This window comes from Mchenga conophoros, linkage group LG23, assembly GCF_057382185.1.
Source record: "Mchenga conophoros isolate Kocher_MC1m ecotype Shallow Benthic linkage group LG23, M_conophoros_male_GT1.1, whole genome shotgun sequence".
Taxonomy (NCBI): domain Eukaryota; kingdom Metazoa; phylum Chordata; class Actinopteri; order Cichliformes; family Cichlidae; genus Mchenga; species Mchenga conophoros.
In genome coordinates this window covers 4,697,519-4,719,485 of record NC_140547.1, presented here as the reverse complement: position 1 = coordinate 4,719,485, position 21,967 = coordinate 4,697,519, and the positions used below count along the sequence as shown (strand labels likewise).

The 21,967-nt window shown below is 42.3% G+C and overlaps 1 protein-coding gene across 1 annotated transcript in view; it reads left to right on the top strand.

Moving 5' to 3' along the window:
• Positions 1–21,967, top strand: part of agbl4 (AGBL carboxypeptidase 4) — a 351,287-nt gene that overhangs the window by 311,624 nt on the left and 17,696 nt on the right. The window contains exons 7-10 of the mRNA XM_085264070.1: positions 996–1,085; positions 2,661–2,775; positions 4,835–4,946; positions 21,211–21,363. Coding sequence (XP_085120196.1) covers positions 996–1,085; positions 2,661–2,775; positions 4,835–4,946; positions 21,211–21,363 — 470 coding nt within the window. The remainder of the gene's footprint in view (positions 1–995; positions 1,086–2,660; positions 2,776–4,834; positions 4,947–21,210; positions 21,364–21,967) is intronic.

Below are 21,967 nucleotides of genomic sequence, written 5' to 3'. Positions count from 1 at the left end.
TCAGAGGCAGAGTGCTTAAATGGAACAATGCTTTTTTTGTTTACGACTCCAAACTCCTCAGACGGACACGCGTGTGCTCCCACACGCAGAGAAGCACACACTCATTGCTCTGAGGTTAAATTGGAATTAAAGAGAAGGAAAGGTGCATACCCTGTTGCTAATTAGCATTTTCTGTGCTCAGCAGAAGAGGTGGAAGAATCGATAAGATATTAAGTTTGTGTATCGCAATGAAGCTCGCAATCACTTTCATCCATTAGCAACAGCAGATTAGAAGAGAAACACGAGCCAAGAAAACAGCGAAACTTTAACCTTTGTGGTTTGAATGAATAAATCCTGTTTGGCTTTTTTATGTTATTTAGCTTTATGTTGCTTAGTTTTCAATATTAGTAATGCAATCATGCTTGAGATGATTAGAATATAGTCATTCACACTGGTATGAAGAAATATGATGTTGATGTTTAACCTCAAAAGGTTTAGTGGTCCTTGTGTGTGCAAAAATACACCAGTAAAGCGGAAAAGCTCAAGAAAAGTCAAACACATCTGTGCAACAACATCTCCAAGGAGTATGTGTGGAGCGTCGAGCCACAGAGAATTCCTTAGCAAGCCTGAAGTCTTAACTCAAAGAAGACCTCTATCAGATCACACCTGTTGCAAGCAGAGCCTGACCCTATAGATGTATAATTCACCTTATCTATTGAATATTCTGTGGCGTGTTGGTTTGATGATTGATTCATGTGTATCTGGCTGAAAATAGACTGTGAGGTCAGCCTGTGTTTTGACCCAACCTCTCACACCGGACTTTTATGGGTTACATGTATATCTAAGTTTAATACCAACTCTCAATTGTTATTTTGTGTCCGAGAATACGTTTTTGGAGTTGCTCTAAAGGTCTGCTAGAATTTTATGCATTAACAGCACCACCTCTTTCTCCCTCTGGTACCCTGTCTTTACCTTTCTTCTCCTCCTCGCCAACTCCTCTCACTACCCCTGTTTAGACCACATGAGTGCAGAACGGGAGAAGAAGCTGGTCTTTCTCACCGCCCGCGTTCACCCCGGAGAGTCTCCCGCCTCGTTTATTTGTCAAGGTAAAGTTTTAATGGGAGGTCATTGATTCAAATGCAGAACCACTCACCTGTGTGCACAGCAGCGTATGTCAGCATGCACTGCACAATGCGGTACGTATACATTTTGCTGTTAGTAACCAGGATGTTTATTGATACTGTTGACTCATGTTTTACATCACTTTTTCAAAAATTCAAAATCATCGTTGCACGCCCTGAAAATGAAATGAAAAAAATGAAGATTTATTTTATAATCCGTGGTTTCTCCAGATGATGTAACGGCTCAAAATCCTTGTTTAAAGATCTTTCGTTTGTTTAATTTTTTTTAAACTTTTTATTTCTATTAAAGAGCCCGTTTACCAAATTATCACAAGCCTCAGAAAAACAAATATCAAGAGTACCAAAATGTCTGATCTCCAGCTGAGATTACATTATTATTACATTATACCTCATTAGCCTTTTTCAAACTGGAAAATTCTTTCCAAACATGTTAAATGTAGCACAATCACATTTGCAAAAAAAAGTTGAGACACAGTGTAAAATGTAAACATTTAAATAAAGGTGCAACGTAAACATGTCAAATGTTGGAAATGAGAAATGCTGTTGTTGTCATCTCAATGGTCTTGTCTGCTCCTCTTGTTGTATTTTTCATTTCATAAAACACTAAATGCTTCCAGACAGATCTGGACTGCACACAGGCTGCCTGTGCTGTGGATAGAGGCAAAACAAACCATTAAACCAGACTAATTAACAGACTAGCTCATCGTACTAAAAAAAAAGCTCAACATGTGATCAGTAATAACACATCTCTGATATTGTCTGGAAACTATATGTAATGAAAAGGGATGAGCAGTCAGTCCTTTCACACTTACAAAGGAATTATAATTCTGACCTTGCACCTGAGTATAATATGCTTGAAACTTAACAGAAGAGATACCTGAGCCTATATTTCTCTATAACAACTTGAACTATAGTCCTGAAATACAGTGGTGTTGTGGTGTCTTTGCTCCTGAGCTCTGGTAACTCAAAACTAATAAAGCATCTTGAAAAACTAGGAACCTTTGGGAAATTGTCTTTTAGCAAGATTTAATGGCTCTGTTGCTCCTTTCCATCGGCTCAGAGTGGTCAGGTTAGCTCCTGCTGGGTTCCTTTGTTTATAGGTAATGGGACTGAAAAGGAAAGGTAAAGTGTGCTCTATCTATCTATCTATCTATCTATCTATCTATCTATCTATCTATCTATCTATCTATCTATCTATCTATCTATCTATCTATCTATCTATCTATCTATCTATCTATCTATCTATCTATCTATCTGTCTGTCTATCTATCTATCTATCTATCTCAGTGTGCATATGCATTATCATGGATCAGATGAGCTGGCTTTTAGTCCGCCGTGTGTCTGTTTTTCCAGCGCCGTCAGCTCCATTCCATTTGTATCGATTTAGGCTTGACGTCTCCTATTCCTCCCTCGATTCTGATGATGCCCCTCGCTGTCCTTCCTTCTCCTTTTGTTTCTCAAAACTCAATTAACTGCCAGCCTGCCTTTGGTTTTCTTTTCAAGTCTATTTTCCTCCGTGTGTGTGCCTGTGTTTCATAGGTGTGATTGACTTCCTGGTGAGCCACCACCCTGTTGCTCAGATCCTGAGAGATCATGTGATCTTCAAGATAGTCCCCATGCTAAATCCCGACGGAGTCTACCTGGGCAATTACAGGTACACAAATGTGCATGTTTTAATTCTTAATTTTAAACCGTCCCTACACCAAGTAGAACTCACACATTACATGGTTTTGTATCACACTCTGTGGGGTTATATCCTCTTAACTCCACCTTTAGAGAGCTTAATGAATTCATATAGCTCACAGTAGTGCATTTGTTAGAAGATAGTATTTGGCTGTAGGGCTGTTCTCTTTGCCAGTCTCTCTGTCCATCCTCTCCTCCACTCTGTCTTTAACACTGCTGCTGCAGCTCTGTGGGCATCCTCCTCTCCTCTGTTTTCCTCTCCTCTCATTCCCTTCTTCATAATTGCCTTTTACTTAATAGGCTCAGCCCTCAGAATACTAATGCTCACCAAGATATGCAACACACTCCCACTGTGTTTGTGAACGCCATCTAGTGGTGGTGCCTTGCCCCTGTCCCCAAAATACATGTGCAGGGATTCTTTAGTTGCTTCCCACAGTGACAATCTCAGTAATACCATTCAGTGCGACTGGTGATGGTTCAGGCTATTGTCATTGGCTTGTTTTTGCACTGAGTGGTGATAACCAGCATATTGACAGTAGGTGAATAGTTATAGTCCTCATCCGTGGACACAGACACACAGAACGCATACACAGAAACCACACAGCTACCTCAGCAGGACACAGTGGAGAGCAGACTGAAATGGATACATGCAGAGCAAATAATCAATTGCAGTTAACCTGGGATGAGTATTTTGTTCATGGCTGGCTGCGTTGCTCAGTTGCCCTGCAGTATCAGTAACTCCTGTGTCATTATCACTGGCTTTAGCAAATGTCAAAGATCGACATGTCACAAAGCACAGCAGATTAGGGCGCATATTTAGATGTAAGCATCCCATTATGGCAATTTGACACTCCTGGTAACACTATAAGGTTGGGCGCCACAGCAGCCTAATGTTTGGGGCGCGTGCCACATCATCCGTGGTTCAGCTGCCGGTCAGCCGGACTTTGATTACAAGTTCAGGCACTTCCCTCATTCCCAGTCTGCTTCTAATGCGTCTACTGTTTCTTACCAATAATGCATCATGTGTATTTGTTGCAAGGATTTTTTTCCTCTCTTCAAACACTTGCCGAGCTGAATCGAGTAAGAATTTGTGGCCTACATTTTTCTGTCCTGAATCAATCTCAGTTTACTATGTAGGGCATCATATTTAGCAGCTGCCCTTTTATTAGAGGATTTGAATTTCGAGTGTGCAATAAATGCTAGTATACTCGTAGTAGAAAGATAGCCATCGTGACGCCACCCACTGGTTACAGAGCCCTCAAGCTGAGCGTTGGTGTTTTGCAACCATACAGTGAAACCGAGGACACCACAAGCTGATTGGCTAATGAATTGTGACTGATAAATAGTTAGTTAGAGAATGCACTTTACGATCCTCCTTTATAACTTTAATAGTTTTATTCAGTAAAAAGTGAAAAAGCCCTTAAAGTCATCAGAAATGTATTTACTGAGGTCACAGAGGCAAGGAGTCGAGGGCTGTTTTGTGTACAGTCAAAACCTATTTGCAAACAGTGAAGTCGCCCCCTGCTGTCCATTAAAAAGAATGCATGTTTACACATTTTACAATTTACACTGATGCTGCTTCCATCTTTTATTCCGTGTTTGTATATTTGGAGCTTTTTACAAAGAAACCAAAGTGCTGAAAAAAAGAAAAAAGATGACAATTTACAAACCTGATATCCTGAATGTTTTAAAGAAATTACTCAGTCATTTAAGTAAGGAAGTGATTTCAGGCACAGGGATGCATTTTTTTTTTATATCATTTTTATAACGTGGCAGTCTCAGCATGTGATACTAAAACCATCTTTTAATTAGTGAAGAACTGTATAAAAAAGACAAGAGGTCACTTTTAAACTTAAGCTTTGAGCAAGTGCAACTTTGCACCGTTTGTGGCCACAAGGTGCCTTTAGTCATTTGTAAGGCAAACCGCATTTGATTTTCCATTATCTGTGTGTGTGTGTGTGTGTGTGTGTGTGTGTGTGTGTGTGTGTGTGTGTGTGTGTGCGCGTGCACGCGCATGCTTGTGTGTACAGGTGTTCTCTGATGGGCTTCGACCTGAATCGACACTGGCAGGATCCCTCTCCGTGGGCCCACCCCACACTGCACGCTGTGAAACAACTCATAGTGCAGATGAACCAAGACCCAGTGAGTGTGTTTTCACACACACACACATGCACGCGAACAGACACAGTCCTCTGTTATGTGCTCAACATTCCTTCTCCACAGTAGCGTCTACTGAGCCCAAGAACAGTTTTCTTTCTCCCTGCTTGGTTCAGCATGTTTCTCCAGTCTGTGTTTAGGGTGTGTGCGCTGGGGAGCATGAGGAGGCCAGTCAGCACCTCTAGAATGTCAGCTAGGCTCTCCTGGCCATTCAAAACATATTACTGAAGCAAGACTGTGTGCTTTCAGTCTTTAAATCTACTGTAACTTTTTCCTTCTCTACTTTGAGACTTTCAGTTGGAGGAACGCTACACAGGGAGGCTAGGGATTTTTCATCTTTGTTCCTGATGTTAATTATAAGCAGAGCGGCAGGTTGGTGGGATTACTGAAGGTCAGCGTGTGTCCTGGGAATACTCTGCCCTTTTGTACACTCCTCTAATCCTGATAAGAGAGGGAGCAGGCTGGGGCGGGATGCAGGGCAGGCCAGAGATGGGGTGAGGCGCGGGGCTGGCATCGGGCAGATTAACCTTTTCCCTCGATGCTGACACGCTGATCGATAGACTCTGTCATGGCAGGGTGATCCACTCATGCCTGTCATTCACACACACTCACACACATACTCACACATACTCGCCTGAGCAAACAGACACAGAATGTACACAAACAAACAGCCACAAAACTGCAGCACTGCTTAGAAACATGGATGAGTGAATGTAATATGTTTTCATCCTGAAACGCGCGTTCTTATTCTCTGTCAGATGCATTTCGTTTTTAAAAAGATACTATACCGAGTCTTTTTCAGCACATTTGCACACATTCATTCTCAAGCAGATACAATTAATGGAAGATTGTTTTACAATAAAATATGCTAATTGTAGCAGTACTGCTGGGTAAATGAAGAGCCCAGTCGATATCACAGAATTAGACCATATGTTTCCCGAGTCCACTCCTGCGGGTCAGAAGACTTGAATTCCTTCTCCTTTTCTATTGATAACCATCCACCAGCACTTGTCGTGCTGTAGCCCCCTTCTCCCCGATGATTGCCTTCAGTCTTGCAGAGTTAATTTGGAAGCTTGGGCAACCTCTCCTGTTCTGTCTCTCTTTCGCCACAGCCAGTTAATCCCATCAGACACACTACTCATGTCTGGGGCTCCCAGATGCCAGTTTCGATGCCAACTCTGCAGCCAGGAGGCCCTGTGCTGCTGCCCTCCATTCATGCTCGTCTCACTCAGCGGGCATAGAGTCTAATGAGGCTACCATGGTTGGAGGGCTCTGCTGGAGGACTCCATTAACAGGAGAGCAGCAGCAGCCACAGCAGAACAGTTGGGCTAAGCTAGCATACTGTATGTGGTCCATTTACTAGCTGGTAACTCTGCGTGGTTATTTGTTTAAAATACAAAAGCTAGAATAAGCTTGAAGACCTGGGAATCTGGATTATTCATAACACTACCAAACAATTAAGCATTGATAACACTTAAACCATATTAAGGAAGCAGTTGAGAGACTGTTGAATTAATCAGTGACTGTTTGAGCCGCCGCTAAAGGAGCAATCGCTAAAATATAACTGATTGCCCCTCTTAACATTACACAATCTTTGCTTGCTGTAAAGTATAAATTAAACATAAATATCCTGACCCACGCTCGCCCGTTCTGTAGAATATTCATCATCGTATAGCTTTAAAATATCCAACTGGCACATTAGGCACTGCAGTACAGTTCCCCCAAATTCAGCACGTCAGTCAAACAGGTGGGTGGCAGCTTTCAGGGACTGCAGAGTCACAGCAAGTAAATTAAAAACAGTTTGAACAGCAGCCCCGGTTTGCCATTTTAATGTCGCTGCTTCATGTTAGCTGTCTAAAAAGGTGTTAAGAGTGCAGGTTTTCATAATGATGCCTTCACAGGGCAATTGCAGTAATGTTAACAGTGTCTGCTGGCTACAGATGACCTTTTAAATGGTAACGAGTTTTCCAACTCATAACAACAAACTCCAACATCAAAATTCAAAGAACTTAGGTTTGCTGGAATTGCAGCTTCAACTTTTGACATGACATGAGAACATATAGTGAGCCCTATGAAAAAGAAGTATTCCATTACCATAGGACTTGAGGTAAGGCGCAACCAAGCGCTGCTAATGCTCTTGATTAAGTGATCAGCAGAGAGTGTAAGCACCGCGATAAAACCAGGAGTTTTAGCAGTTTGCAGGTCTGGAGTATTCAAGTGTGTGTTAACATAAACCCAGGACTAGACATCACAGTAAAGCTATATCAGACTCTACAGGCTTCAGGCTTCAGTTAGCATGTTAAATGTTAAGTTTTAATGTTTAGAAAGATTGCCAGGAAAAAGCTCTTAAAAAACAACAACAAAAAAAAACCATGTGCAGCTTAGCTTTAGAAAGTTGCATCTGAACAAATCACAAGAACTCCTTCGTATGGACCTGACCAAACTGTAGATATTTGGAGATAATGCACAGCGATTAAGAGCAAAAAGCAAACACAGCATGTCAGCACGAACACCTAATACCAGCTGTCAAGCACGGTGGTGGAGGAATGGTGGACCCAGGCATCTTAAAGACATAGAGTCAGCCGTGAACACCTCTCTATACCAAAATATTCAAGTCAAATGTGCATCTGGCATTCAGTGTCAGATGTATGCTGCCATGCAATATGAAAAAGTTCCCAAACACAGCAGCAGATCTACAACAGAATGGCTAAAAAAGCAACTAATGAAGGTGTTGCAACGGTGCAGTCAAACCCAGGCCCAAACGAAATACTGTGACACGATGACTTACTTACAGAACTTACAGAAAAAAATTCCCTAAGATTTTTTTTTAGACAGACTTTTTTCTCTTTTTTTTCTTTTGAAATGGCAGCAGATACATGTAAGTCGACTTTTGTTTTGTTTTTTCTGTGTGTACATCTCTGTTTGCATTTTGCCTAATTTGGGTGGTTTGCTAATACAGCTCTAACATCATGTAGATAATTTGTTGACCTCTTCTTATATTCAAAAGTCCAATATGTGTCTCAAACCTGGATTTCAAGATCAAATCCAGATATGCCAGCGGCAATAAGTCACCACTTCAGGGCGTAGTTTATCATAAACAGTTTATGCATTTAAATGAGCATCATGACATAAAAAGTAACGATTAGCCAATAAATGTTGCGATGGAAGATCGAAATGTCGTGTAACAAGTTAACAGTTCTATCTCATCTCAGGTTGAAGTTGCTGTGAGCCATTATGAACATAAATCTGACCCCAAGGCCGTGTCACCACGACTTCTTTACTTCTTTAAACACCCACATTTCTATGCATAAGGCATCATAATTCAAAGTCACAAAGGAGCCTACCAGCATTCAGCTTCAAACTCCATCTACCGTTCTTGAGACGCATACCTTAGTCACTCCAAAGTGATTCCCAGTCATTGTGAATGCAGCAACACTCGCTTTCTGTTGGTAAAATAACTTCCTTGTTCTGTTCAGGCAATGACTTCAATAACTGTAAGGAGCTTTCCAGACAAGTGCCATTTAAAATCAAAGCTTGTAGCAGAAGCAATCTACACTGCATTACCACTGATGGCTGAAAACTTTTATTTGACTAATATTTATGGAGAAATTCAACACTTTTCGGAGCGCACCCGTGTTTATGCAGAATCTGACCTAAACAAGAACTGATGTTTTGAAAATCAGAGACTTAGGTCCCATCAACCAGCTCACAGTTTCTGGTAACTGTTTTTGTTGATCTATAAATGCAGAAAAACTGAACAGCAACAGTTTGGCGGGAGGGAAATAAATTAATTGCACCCAAAGAAATAGTGCCCGCATAAAAATGATGATTAAATATTCCTCCTGTGGAGGAAACTAAATCAAAGTGTACAGGTGTTTGCAGATATAGCGAAGCAGTGAATGTTTCATTTTAAAATAATCTATTCATCAAACATAAACAAATACACTGTTTACCCCAGTTTGTAATTCCTCAGCATTTAAAAAACAACTAATGGTTGTCAGCCGATTTTTTCTGTATGATCTCCAGGAGATGTGTGTTTACTGACATCATTTTTACTATGCTCCAGTCACAGAAAACAGTGCTTGGAGACAGCAGCACCAACACAATTTGAAGCTGCTTCGAAGACGGGGACCAGGTCTGCGATTGCTCGCAGTCACTTATCACTTAAAGACAATTACAGTAGCATGCAGTAAAAGATTCAATTCATTCAATTTTATTTATATAGCGCCAAATCACAACAACAGTTGCCTCAGGGTGCTTTATATTGTACAGTAGATCGTACAAAAATAGATACAGAGAAAAACCCAACAATCATATGACCCCTTATGAGCAAGCACTTTGGCGACAGTGGGAAGGAAAAACTCCCTTTTAACAGGAAGAAACCTCCAGCAGAACCAGGCTCAGGAAGGGGCGGGGCCATCTGCTGCAAACATTTGGGGATGGAGTCTGCTATCACTTTGCAATTAAATGGGATCAAGTTGACAATTTTTATGCATTTTTTTTGCAATACCCCAGTGATGAACTTTTGTCAAGAACAGAAATATCTTCCCAAAATACAGGCAGAGTTGCTGAAGGATGGCAATTTAGCTGCAAAATGACATGCATACTCACCAACCTCGGCTTCATATAGGAATATAAGGAGAGCTGACTTCCCTATTGCAAAAACACACATTACACACGACTGACTCAAATTAACTGTTATAAACGAGATGGTTATTATTTGAAAACGTTCACTAATCTGTCTGAGAGTGACTGCAGACAGTCCCAGTCAGACCACAGTTATTTGGAGACAGGTTGCCTTGCACCAGGCGACTTGTGCAATCGCATAACGAGTAATGTGGTTGCCTCCATGTTAAGGGTGTTGCACGGTCAACCTCTGGGCGACCGGTTGTTTACTGCAGCTGTTAGCAACAGGTATTAGCAACCACTGATTTTTCGTTGTTTCAAGGAGGTTGCTGTTTAATTTTCGCTCTAGTGTGACTGAGCCATTTGTGACCAAGAAATGTAGGCAACATCTCGACCCTGCACGTGACTAATGTTACTCTGTATATTATATCAAACAGTGTAAGAGTGTGAACTATATTCAAGATTTGAGGTATTTTTCCAGCGCTATTTGCGTGCTCAATTGGCTTAAGTAGATAAAATGTAACCTTTCTGTAAGGAGCCAGTTGCTTGTTGATATTAGAAGCTAGCGTTGCACACTGAGGCTCTATTCACACATTGGCAATAAAAATGTGACACATTATTTTCAGTTAATTTGTTGACAGGTGATTAATTAGAAACCAATCTCTCTCTCCATTGTAGAGGATTGTAATAAGATAGTTTAGCTTTCTGCCCAAAGGTTCTCAAAGGCTTTGCTCAGTTTTTTTTGTTTTTTTTGGTTTGGTTGTTGTTGTTTTTTTTTTTAGTTCAGTATTGATTTAAATTACTGCCTGAGATTTTAAATGTCACTACTGATCACACTGAGAATCAGACACCTGCACTTCTTTGGCGCACTTTACATGATTGAATCAAAATAAGTCTCACCAGATTCCTGAAGTAAAATCAAAGGGATGAGGTCTCACAAGCTGGATGTACCTGACTGGTTGTTACTGGGGTAAAACTCAAACCTTACAACAGTAAATTTAAGCCAACAATAAACGTCGATCATAATCACTCCAAAAAGTGCACGTCGTCCTTCACTGTCATCACCGCTGTGCTCTTGTTTATGCTGCTTTGCTAATTTCAAACTGTCTCGCTGGGCATAATGATGGAGTTTCACACAGTGCAGTGGAGACAGTGTGGATCTTTTGTGTGCTCGCCGTGTCTTTGGGAAGTGCCCTTTATTGTAGCACAGGGAATATTGTTGCCAATTAATCAGTCAAAGACTCCCATTTGTTTTAGGAGTTTGTGTGGTTAATATTTATAAGGTAGCAGGAAAGAGGTCCCTACTTAGACGCGGAGAGTGTACTCAATTGCCTGTTTTATTTTCCATCCATCCATCCATTTTCTTCCGCTTATCCGGGGCCGGGTCGTGGGGGCAGCAGCCCAAGCAGAGAAGCCCAGACCTCCCTCCCCCCAGCCACCTATCCAGCTTATCCGGGGGAACACCAAGGCGTTCCCAGGCCAGCCGAGAGATGTAATCTCTCCAGCGTTTCCTGGGTCTGCCCCGGGGCCTCCTCCCGGTTGGACATGCCCAGAAAACGTCGCCCAGGAGGCATCCTTGTCAGATGCTCGAACCACCTCAACTGGCTCCTTTCGATGTGGAGGAGCAGCGGCTCTACTCTGAGCTCCTCCCGAATGGCCGAACTTCTCACCCTATCTCTAAGGGAGAGGCCAGCCACCCTTCAGAGGAAACCCATTTCCACCTCCTGTATTTGTGATCTCGTTATTTCGGTCACTACCCACAGCTTGTAACCATAGGTGAGGGTAGGGGTGTAGATCGACCAGTAGACCGGTACAGCGTCCACATCACTGCAGCCGCTGCACCAATCCGTCTGTTGATCTCTCGCTCCCTTCTCCCATCACTCGTGAACAAGACCCCGAGATACTTAAACTCCTCCACTTGGGGCAGGGTCTCGTCCCTGACCCGGAGTGGGCACTCCACCCTTTACCTACTCTGGGCAAAGGGTGGAGTGAGACCTGTTTTATTTTTATTTTTTCAAAGTTCACTTGGCATCAGCTTGAAACGTGCGTACATAGGTGGAGGACTGTAGTGTGGTGGGGTGCCAGGAGCCTCGGGTTCACCCTCTGGTGATAAAATTTGCATCGCTCAAACACAAGCAAACCCTCGCATACTCGTGGGTGCAGAATGTGTAGGACCACATTAAGATGCTCATTTTGTATTCTTATAATAGTGTAAGGGTTTGTTCCTATTAAAGCCACAGGAGCAGATGATGAGCTGGTGATACATCACTGCTTCCAGTCGTAATTGTTCATATGCATCTGTGCGTGTGTGTTTTGTGTTTTTTGACGTAGTAAATGTAATCGAGTAAAGCCCATGTGCGAATGAGACCTAAGCATTTGCTTATAAGCTGCTTGTAAACTTTCCCTCCATCCATCTCAAGGCATATTTGCTCAGACTGTTTCAGAAAATTCCATCATTTACCATCTGCAGCTGAACATTGGTCAGCAGGGAAAATGGCTGAAAGAGTCAGTGATGCAAGGAGCTATAATCTGTTCCCAAGCTACCCTGTTGTTTGTTTTGAAAATAGAGAAATGGAGAGGGAGGGGGGGAAAGAGAAGAGACCAAAGAAACAAATGGACCCATCTCCTTCCTAAAGCGTTGCTTTTCCAGCTCATTTATCAAAAGCAGGAGAAGAATTCTTTTTGATTGGCTGATTACCAGAAGCATTCATCACTGGCCGATGTATCCCCACCAATCTGACGTTGCCATTTTGGATAATTTGTTAAGGATGACAAAGAGGTCATTGTTGCTTTGGCTTATTTTTGACCTTTTTAATATTAGAAAATTAATTTTCTCCCCGAAACAAACGTATTAGGTCCTGTCACAGCATCCAGATTGATTTTGCACCTTGAAATCCTCCCTAATGCCCTACTTCTTCTACACTGACTGCTCCACACTCTTTTGTTCAACGGTCAGAATCGCCTTATGTGTGAAGTTAGCGACCTGTGTGTGCGGTTTGCACATCTATTTGTCTTTTTCTTCGCCTCTCTGTCTTCTCCCTCCCCTCTCTCTGTGTGTGTTAAAACGTCCTCTGGTGTCAGCCAACCATTTCTGATCCATTTCTGAGATTTACGGCCAATTTTTCCCCATCATCCCTGCGTCGTTTCTATTCCTCCAACATCCCACTCTTTATTCTCCCTCCGTTGGAAGCTGAGTTGTCTGCTTTTCACAGGAAGATACAGATGAAGCTCTCATACTCTGGCGATTTTTATGCGATTTTTCGCAACTTAGTTCAAAGGATTTTACCTTATCTTAATTTTTAACATAATATTTCAGAATATTTTTTCTGCGGCTCCCCTCTTGCTCTCTTTTCTTATCACATTTTCCTCTCTGTACCTATTACGCTCCTTCGCTTCCCCTTCCTGTGCTTTCCTGGCAAGCCCTCCCAACAGATGTGACAGCTTATGTGACACTAAAAGGGCTGAAGCAGAGAGCTGCCTGTGCCCGTTCAGCCTGATTACAAGTCACCTCTGTGTTCATAAACAGACAAATACCACCATCAATTTGAGAGCATGATGCAGACTGAGAGGGCGAAGGAGAGAGGAGAAAATCAGATAGATGGAGACAGACGGTGGCAGAGTTTTGTGTCATTTACTCTCATCCATGAAGCAGGTCATGCCATCTGCCATGTTCTGTCACTTCTACATCATTAGTGGGTCACTAACCATGTGCCCCTGTGACCTGAATCAGCTCCTCTAACTAATGAAATAAGGGTTAGACTTTTACACTGTTTAAGTGTCATTATGTTGAATCCTTTCATGCGGGAAACTTTCCCCGGCAAGAATATTTAACGCTAACTTGGTTCCATAATAGAACAGTGCCTTCTTCATAGAAAATATGCTGTTAGGAATTGATTTTGCCACCTGACTTGGGTTTGGAAGTGACCATTTTCTGGAAAGACCTATCAAGTAAACTGGTTTATTCGATAAGGTCCTGTGTTGGAATCCAGGATCTAGCTGACCCCGTGTCTGCGTGGTTTCTCTCTCGTTCACAGTTGAAAGACATGTAGTTTGTGGGGTTAGGTTAGCTGATGATTCGACATCGCCCATAGGTCTGAATGGTTGTCTGTGTTAACCCTGTGGCAGACTGACCATCTTTCCAGACTTCCCTCGCTTGGATAAGCGGAAAAGAATGGATGGGTGGACGTATCCAGATATATGTAAGCACAGGAGGCCTCTACATTTTGAAGAAGTATGCAATACACCGCAAACAGAGACTGCTGGTGATTGTTTCCTATAGTGGTTTTTTGAAACATCTCTCATTGGTTTGTGGACCCCATTTTACATAAAACAGACGCAGCCAATAGGTGTTTCTAGATGACACCTAGCAGAAAGTTAGCAGTCTGGTCAGAATCCAACTAACAATCAAAGTATCCAAGCTCCTGATAAATCCGCGGTTTGTTTAAATCTCTGAAGATGGAAATTAGGCTTCAGTCACAGAGGCCTAGAGGTTGGTTGTTGACCCCCTAGCAACCTCCAGGAAAAATGTGTATTCCTAGACCAGTTGCTGGAGGTTGCTGGAGGCTGCTGGCTGTCATTGAGTGAAATTGGTGGCAAAGAAGATGCTGCATCACAGATCTCCTCGTGATTGCTAGCAGATTACAGCGGCTGTCTGTAGCCTGCATGGAGGATGCCGACTTGTCAACACTTGCAAACTTCCTTACAAGTGGTGGTGAAAATGCCGCACAAGTCAGAACCAGAGACGGGATGCCTTCAAACTGAGCTGTGGCTTTTGAAAAAAGCTGGTTGCAGCGCTAAGACTCAACTTTTACTTTGAAAGCAAATCATCTGTTTCTGCTCAGAGAGCGATTAGCATCTTCCATCCAAACTACAGGCAACTCGGCAATCTGTTATCAACAAGACCAATCTCAAAGAGGTTTTCAGTGCTGTGCTACATACTCATTTGTGACCAATTTCTCACAGCGACAACTACTAGCAACTTGCTAACGGTTTGGCTAGAACAAAATCTTTTTTTGCACCATTTTATTTAAGGTATTTATTTCACTCGCTGGGCCCACGTCCTCATTTGAGGCTTGACAGGGTTTTAGTAGGTAAAGGTGAATGGCTTGGACATGAACTGTGGTTTGGGGAAGGCCTCGAAGGGGACTGGCAGCGGCTCCCGGGCCTGGCAGATCCCCATGTACTAAGTAGAAGTGAAGACGTTAAAGAATTGAAAATGGGAGGGAGGAAACGAGAACAAACAGCTTGTAGAACTGGGGGAACATATATAGATGAGAACCGGGAGGAGCGTGTTTGGAGGCGTGGTCCTGCTCCTGAAATTCAGATACTTTATCTCCAGTTGCTTGCATCACGCTTACTTGTGCTGTATAGTTTAACAGGAGGAGTGGCTTCTGTTGGAGCCAGACTCAGGTCTCTTCTTTAGCTTTATTTTTCCGCCCCTGAGCTCACGTTTAAAGTCCCTTCATTGTTTTTGAATGAATCAGCTGTGAACTTGTCAAAGGGGCTAGCAACGTCCCTTTCTTTGTAACTGCCAGTGCTTCATATACTGCCATATTGCAGACAGAAAAATGCACAACAGTCCTCCCACAGGTGTTATACTGGATAATTAATGTGGGATAAAATGCATTATGCTAGTAGACTTAACTTTTTTTCTCCTGAACAAGCAGCAGTTCCCCTTCTCCCCAAAAGGTATGCTGCTGATGCCAAGAGCTTTATTCAGGAGCTTGTAATCCTGCTTCAATCAGCTCCTTTTTCCTTTCCGTGTAAAGATAAGCCCAGCATTTACGGCCCTCATCGCACCCCCGCACCCTGCTCTAATTAATATGCAGCAGATAAGTACTTGTCTGACAAAATTCATTCATTTGACCTTCTAGGTTTTACACTAAACTGTTTTCCGCCACTGCAAGTTCACCGCAAGTTGAGAGTTCCCTGGAGTTTCTGCGGCTTTTGTTTCTCTCTGAGAGGTTTCATTTGGACACTCGCTCACTCTCTGTTTCTCTCTCTCGCACTCTCAAATTGTCTTCTGACTTTCTTTCAGTAGTCTCTGTTTCTTAATTGCCCCTAATTGCTTAATTACAATTTCAAATGAACAATTTTGGAGGTCAGAGCGGGTTGTTAATTGAAGCATCAATCACACTGGTGGGGCCTTCAGAACCGTCTCAGTTTGATTGGCAGGGCATTAGCTGAACATTGTATTAAGCATGGACATGACATTGTGGGGGTGCCATGGCTGTTACTGCCTCTTTTTTAGTGTCCTTCACAATATAGTGCGAAGGAGACCTTTGTAGCATGTGGCAACCATGTGGGTTTAGATTAGAGCATTGAAATGATAGAACTGAAGGTGATAGATCAATAGACAAGATAACTAACTCCCCCTGCTAACTAACAAACAGAAAGACAGACAAACAGAACCGATTACAGCTTCCTTCCTTTTGGGGAGAATAATATGTACACTATAAATCTAAGGAAAACAACGGCATGAAGGTATAATACAAAAATATGTGTGGGATCATATGCCTGACAGGTGTGTTCACCTGTCACAGAATGAAGAGTTATTACACAGCTTTATAGCGCTTATAGATTTATCAGGATTATCTGGTTGTCTCACTTTGTGAACATGAATATGTGAGTCAGGTAACTCAACTTCTCTCTTTACAGTGTTCCTGAAGCTCAGCTTTTTCTTCCAGGAGTCTGTGGGCTCGCTTTCAGTCTCCAGAATAAATTGGCAAAAGGAATCTAGAAAAGGCAGTCAGTATACTTTGTGTACTTTGGGGCATGGTTTGTTTTTTACTCTAAAATTAAGTTGCTGCAGATTAATAATCTCTACATGCATTACGTTATGTTGTTGAGGTCATGGGGGGAAAGGAGCCATCGCAGCTAGAGTGAGCCAATTCATCGCAAGGTTAACACACAGAAACGGACATCAATCCACACCCATGTCGATGTTTATACAGCCAGCTGTCAGATAAACTAACGTGTATGTGTTTGGGGTTTGGGAAGAGGCAGGATAACAATAACCCAACAACATTTAAGATGAATTCTTAGTTGATAAGATATTATTTTGTCTTCTGGCCTCAAGAGACATTGCCTAGAGTCAGCTGGCAGGCTGTTCACAGTGTTATTTATAATAGTTTTTGCATTTCTACATACATTTGATTAAAGTGTACACACACCTAAGGCTCACTGTTATTCCACACAGCCATGTAACACCCGTTTAACCTCTAATCTGCACCCAATCTACCATTTACCTGCTTGCCCGCCCTCCTCCAATCTAGCCGTTTCTACCTTCTCCTCCTCTTATTCCTCTCACTCCTCCCCCTCCACATATGGGGAGAGCCAGGAGATTATTAGGCTGGTTTCCAGAGGTGTGGACTCGAGTCACATGACTTGGACTCGAGTCAGACTCGAGTCATTAATTTTATGACTTTAGACTTGACTTGAAAAAATGTTCTAAGACTTGTGACTTGACTTGGACTTTTACACCAATGACCTGGGACTTGAATTGGACTTGAACCGGTTTACTTGAAAAGACTTGATATTTTACCCCAAATATAAAACTTAACATGCATATTATATAGAGATTGAAAATGTGATGTCATTCAGGGGTAAAACCGCAAAGGATTCTGGGAACTCGTGGCAAGAGGTACTAGCGCACGCAGGCTTTCAATTAAAATCAGTCACACAGCGATAAAAAGAAACACAAAAATGTCAAGAAGCTGTTGTATTATTAACTGCAATAGCCGGTCGCATGACAGCCACGGGAAGCCGACGGGTAAAGAGATCGGTTGTTATCAGATTACGTCGTTGAAGAGAAATTGTTCGAGCCATGTTTCCGAAGTAACAAAGAGGCGACGGATGGCCTGGATTTCAGCCATTCAAAGATCAAATATAACGTCCCAGAACACTCCAGCTCACAGGTTAGTCTGCTCCAAGCATTTACACGAAGGTCAGTGTTTTTTAGTAGTTAATACGTCATTTTCATAACATAATTGGTGATATAGGTTACAAGCAAGTCTGGCGCTGAACAGAAATTGTCGCGCTATGCTCCTTTATTTATTGTGCATAAATAGTGAATTGTCCTGACACAATATTGCGTTTCGCCTCTGTTATTATGGTACATTGACAAAAACATATACTTTTATTCACAGGATAAAACAGGTTTTTGTATCACTAATTGCCCAGTGCGATTACAGCATACAGTATTATTGTCACTGCTACATTTCTGTGACGGGAACCAGAAATTATTTCCACTGCTAATTAATTACCATTGAGCTCAAAGGTCCTATTAATAAACGGTTAACGAATGTGTATTTATGACGACGATTTGTGAGACTGGTAAACTTATGATACTTACGATGGTCTTTACTTTCTACACGGTGCATTTCAAGGTCCTGCACCCATCCGGCGGTAAACTGTACCTGGGCTTGTTGCAGTGACCTGAAGTTACTAAACTTCATGAGTGTGTGCACTCACTCCAAGAAGCGTATAATTATAAATATGCATATAAATATGCTACGATGAGATAGCTGACTTCATCTAACTAGCAAATGTTGTCCAGGCTACGTTGGTGATACAGTTTTTTTAATATGTATGATATTTTTGTCATGCGATTTTAAAGCCGGTCCTACAACCGCATCCAAGAATAACATGCAGCTTATCTCAGAACTGTCGGTGAAAATTATTCTTGGAGCTAGGTTTAATTGAGCTGCATTTTAAAGAGGTGCAATTTCACAATTTGTGTATATTTTCTAAGTTCACTATTTTGTCATGTGTTGAGAAAAACACAGATTTTAAAATTACATGGTCTAATATTTACATTTAGCATATAACTGCAACATTATTTTTTCATTTTTTTTTTTTAAAGACTCGAAAGGACTTGAAATTCAAAATTTCAGACTTGTGACTTGACTCGGACTTTTACACCAGTGACTTGAGACTCGACTCTGACTTGCCTGACATTACTTGAGACTTGACTTGAGACTTGAGGATAAAGACTTGAGACTTACTTGAGACTTGCAAAACAATGACTTGGTCCCACCTCTGCTGGTTTCCCCGGCTTTGCCTGGCACACCTTGAGCTTCCTTTCCTGCTCTCTCCCTTTCTGTACTTTCTCCATCTTCCTCCTGATTTGCTTTTGAATTCTTTGCCCTCGCTCTTTTATTTTTACCTTTTATTTTACTTTAAACATACATATGCATGTACATATACTTAATACACGTCTCCCTCCGCCTCCCTCCCACCACCACCACCGCTGCTCAGTTGGCTGCATTTACCTTCGTTCCATCTTGCTCTTTTTTTTGTTTGTTTTGTTTTTCTCTTGTTTCTCCCTTCCTCTCCCCACGCTCCCCCTACCCCACCCAACCCTACCCTCTCCTGCTGCTGTTCCTCTCCTCTGGGGCTCCATCCATCAGGTTGTCGGGGGCTGCTAGCGGCCGACTCCCAGCCACCATATTTCACCGCCAGCCAGCCAAGCAGCTGACAGCACAGCCACCGCCAGGAAATTGCTTTGGCTGTGAGCGGAATTTCAAACACAGGCACACTGCGTCGCTTGGGCCGCCCAAGCACTGCTTCCCTCTCTCTCTCTCTAGTCTCTCTCCTGCCAATCTCCCTACACACATCTCTATGTCTCGCTCTATCTCTTTCTGTCTTTCTCTCATTTTCGCCCTCTCTCTGTTCATCTTTATATACTTATTCTCTCCTTTTCTCTCTCTTTCCACCCCCATCTCTGTGCTTTTCTGTTTTCCCACCGCTGCCCGACTGTCTCTCCACACACTCACACATACGCACAGCCATGCGCATTGTTTTCCTTATATGCCTTTTGTCCATCTTTGCTGTTCCCTTCTCCTTTTGGGTTTTCCTACCTCCATCCTTCCCTTCTTCGACCCCTCATTCACTCCATACCCTCTTCTCTCCTTTTCCATCCTTTCATTCTTCCATCCCTCCTCCTCTTTACGACCCACAGGGGAACAAGGTGTGGTAGGGAATCGTTAATGAGCCGAGTGGGAAGGAGGGAGGGGAAGAGATAAAGAAGGAAAAGAAGCAGAATGAAAGGATAAAAGTAGGAAAAGGGGAACAATGTGATAAGATAGAGGAGGGAGAGAGGAGGGATGGCGCTGGCGGGTGTTGCTCTGGAGTTAAGGGTCTGGAGGTGTGTGTGTGTGGGGGTGGGGGGGGGTTGTGTGAGGGCTTGTGTGCTTGCCCTTGTCAGAACCAGTGTAAGACTGCTGAAGTGAGAAGGTTTTAGCCAAGTGAGGTCATATTTGCCAGTCCTCTCACCACACCTTGTTTCGCTTTAGGATTCCAGTTCAGGAATTATAATCTCAGTGTGAGATAAAAGCAGGTCTGTGTTTATTTTGAATTGTATATAGTTAAATTACGCAGCATGTTGTCATTTATTGAGAGAAATGCAAAAACCAGATAAACCGCTACTGCCAGATAATACTATAAATACTACCATCCACATTTTGAGTGATGCTTTGACAATTAGTGTGTACTAGTGTGTCTTAATAACTTGAAATGGCACAAGAAAGAAAATCTGCAAGTCAGTCACAGCTGTAGAAAACAAAGGTTTGAATGTGGAAAGAAGAAAAAATCGAATACTTTTACAATAATTATATACTTTAATGTTTCCAGGAGCCATCTAACTATTGTTCTCAGTTTGTAGACAATCACACCCATTAGCAGTGCTTTCAGAAATAGAGTGAATTTACTCTTTGTGTCACACTCAATTATTTTTCTGTGTGAACTTCATGTTGTCACGTGTTTTAATTAAACGCCATTTGAATTAGTGTGACTGCACTTCTTTAAATTGGCTGTTCTGATCTGCACTCTGATTGTTGACTCAAAAAAAAATCAAATCTTGTGACGTTGCACAAATCATGTTAAATCTTTCAAACTGGAATGTTGTGATTCTCACAGCTGGTAGGTAGAGTCGGTGTTTGTGGGAGGCATCTGGAGTAATACTCATGTATGATGATGGTCCTGCATCTTGTCATATTATAGCAAAGGTTGTAGCTGGAGGTCAGAAAAATATGTCATTTATTTGTATCATAAGATAAAAGTCTCTCTCTCTCAAACTCTGTGTGTGTGTGTGTGTGTGTGTGTGTGTGTGTGTGTGTAGACTGAGTGATAGCAGAGTCAAGCTGGAGAAACAGATCTTATCAAATCCATTTTACACAGAGTGTACTAGAGAGAAAAGACATTACACTCTCAATATGAAGTCGGTATTAACCTGATAAATACATTTGGTGTGCGTGATGAATCTGCGACGTCCACCTGAGCGTGTGTATTTTCACGATATTGCTCTTGGCTCACCCGACCATGTACGTACTGAAACCGTGCCCTTCAGAAGGACAGCCTGATGGAAGTTATGTGTGGGTGGTTGGCTCCTTTTAGGTATCAGCGTATTTTCGGTGTCTGGAGGGTTTTGTTGTCATCCCATGGGTGAAAGCCTCTCTCCGACGAAGTATCCCCAGAGCCGAGAGAGGACTTTCCTTACTCCCAGTGGAGAATCTCTGATGTGGAGTGTTGCTCACTGACAGAAAAGTATCCCGGCTAACCTGATGTTTTTTATCATCTGTCTGTTTCCCTGTCCCTCTGTTCTCTTTCTCTTTTCCTCCATCAGAGAGTCAGTTTGGAGTTCTACATTGATGTTCATGCCCACTCCACTATGCTGAACGGCTTTATGTATGGCAACGTGTTTGAGGACGAGGAGCGCGTCCAGAGACAGGCTGTCTTCCCCCGACTGCTGTGCCAAAACGCGCCAGACTTCTCCTTTGTAAGTGATACAGACAGACAAGTGGGCTTGGGACCAAAATTACACCAGCTTCGGCCTTCGGGTTAGCTTGAAATGAGAACATGAAATAGTCATATCTCAGCAAATTCTGGCAATGCTGTGTTCACCGAGGCACTTAATTGCCAACTGCTGCAACCTTAGTGGCAGTCAGTTGAGAACTTACGTAGCTTGCAATGGGTACCTTTCCGTTTTTACTGCATGCCTTTGAGGTAAGATGTTGATTTTAAATAAAAACACCTGCTTGGTTTTAGGTGAGAGGAAAATACAGACTACACACATATTAATTAAGAGTGTGCTTTGTGCCCAGCAGTCACGAGCAAAAATATGAAAATATCCTCTGTATTTTCGCCTGCGTAGAGGATTTACTGGCAGGGGAAATCCACAAGAATTGCAGTAATTTTTTTTAAATGTTGTGTTATACGAGGTTTCAGTGCCTCAAGCAAAACAGACTTTCGTTTTAATCAGAAACGGTCAGAAATCTATTTAGATTTCAGTCAAATGGGATAATGCAAATTTGCTGCCTTTACTGAACAGAGTCGTACGCAGACCCACTCTGAGCATAGATCGTACAAATGCATGCATTCCA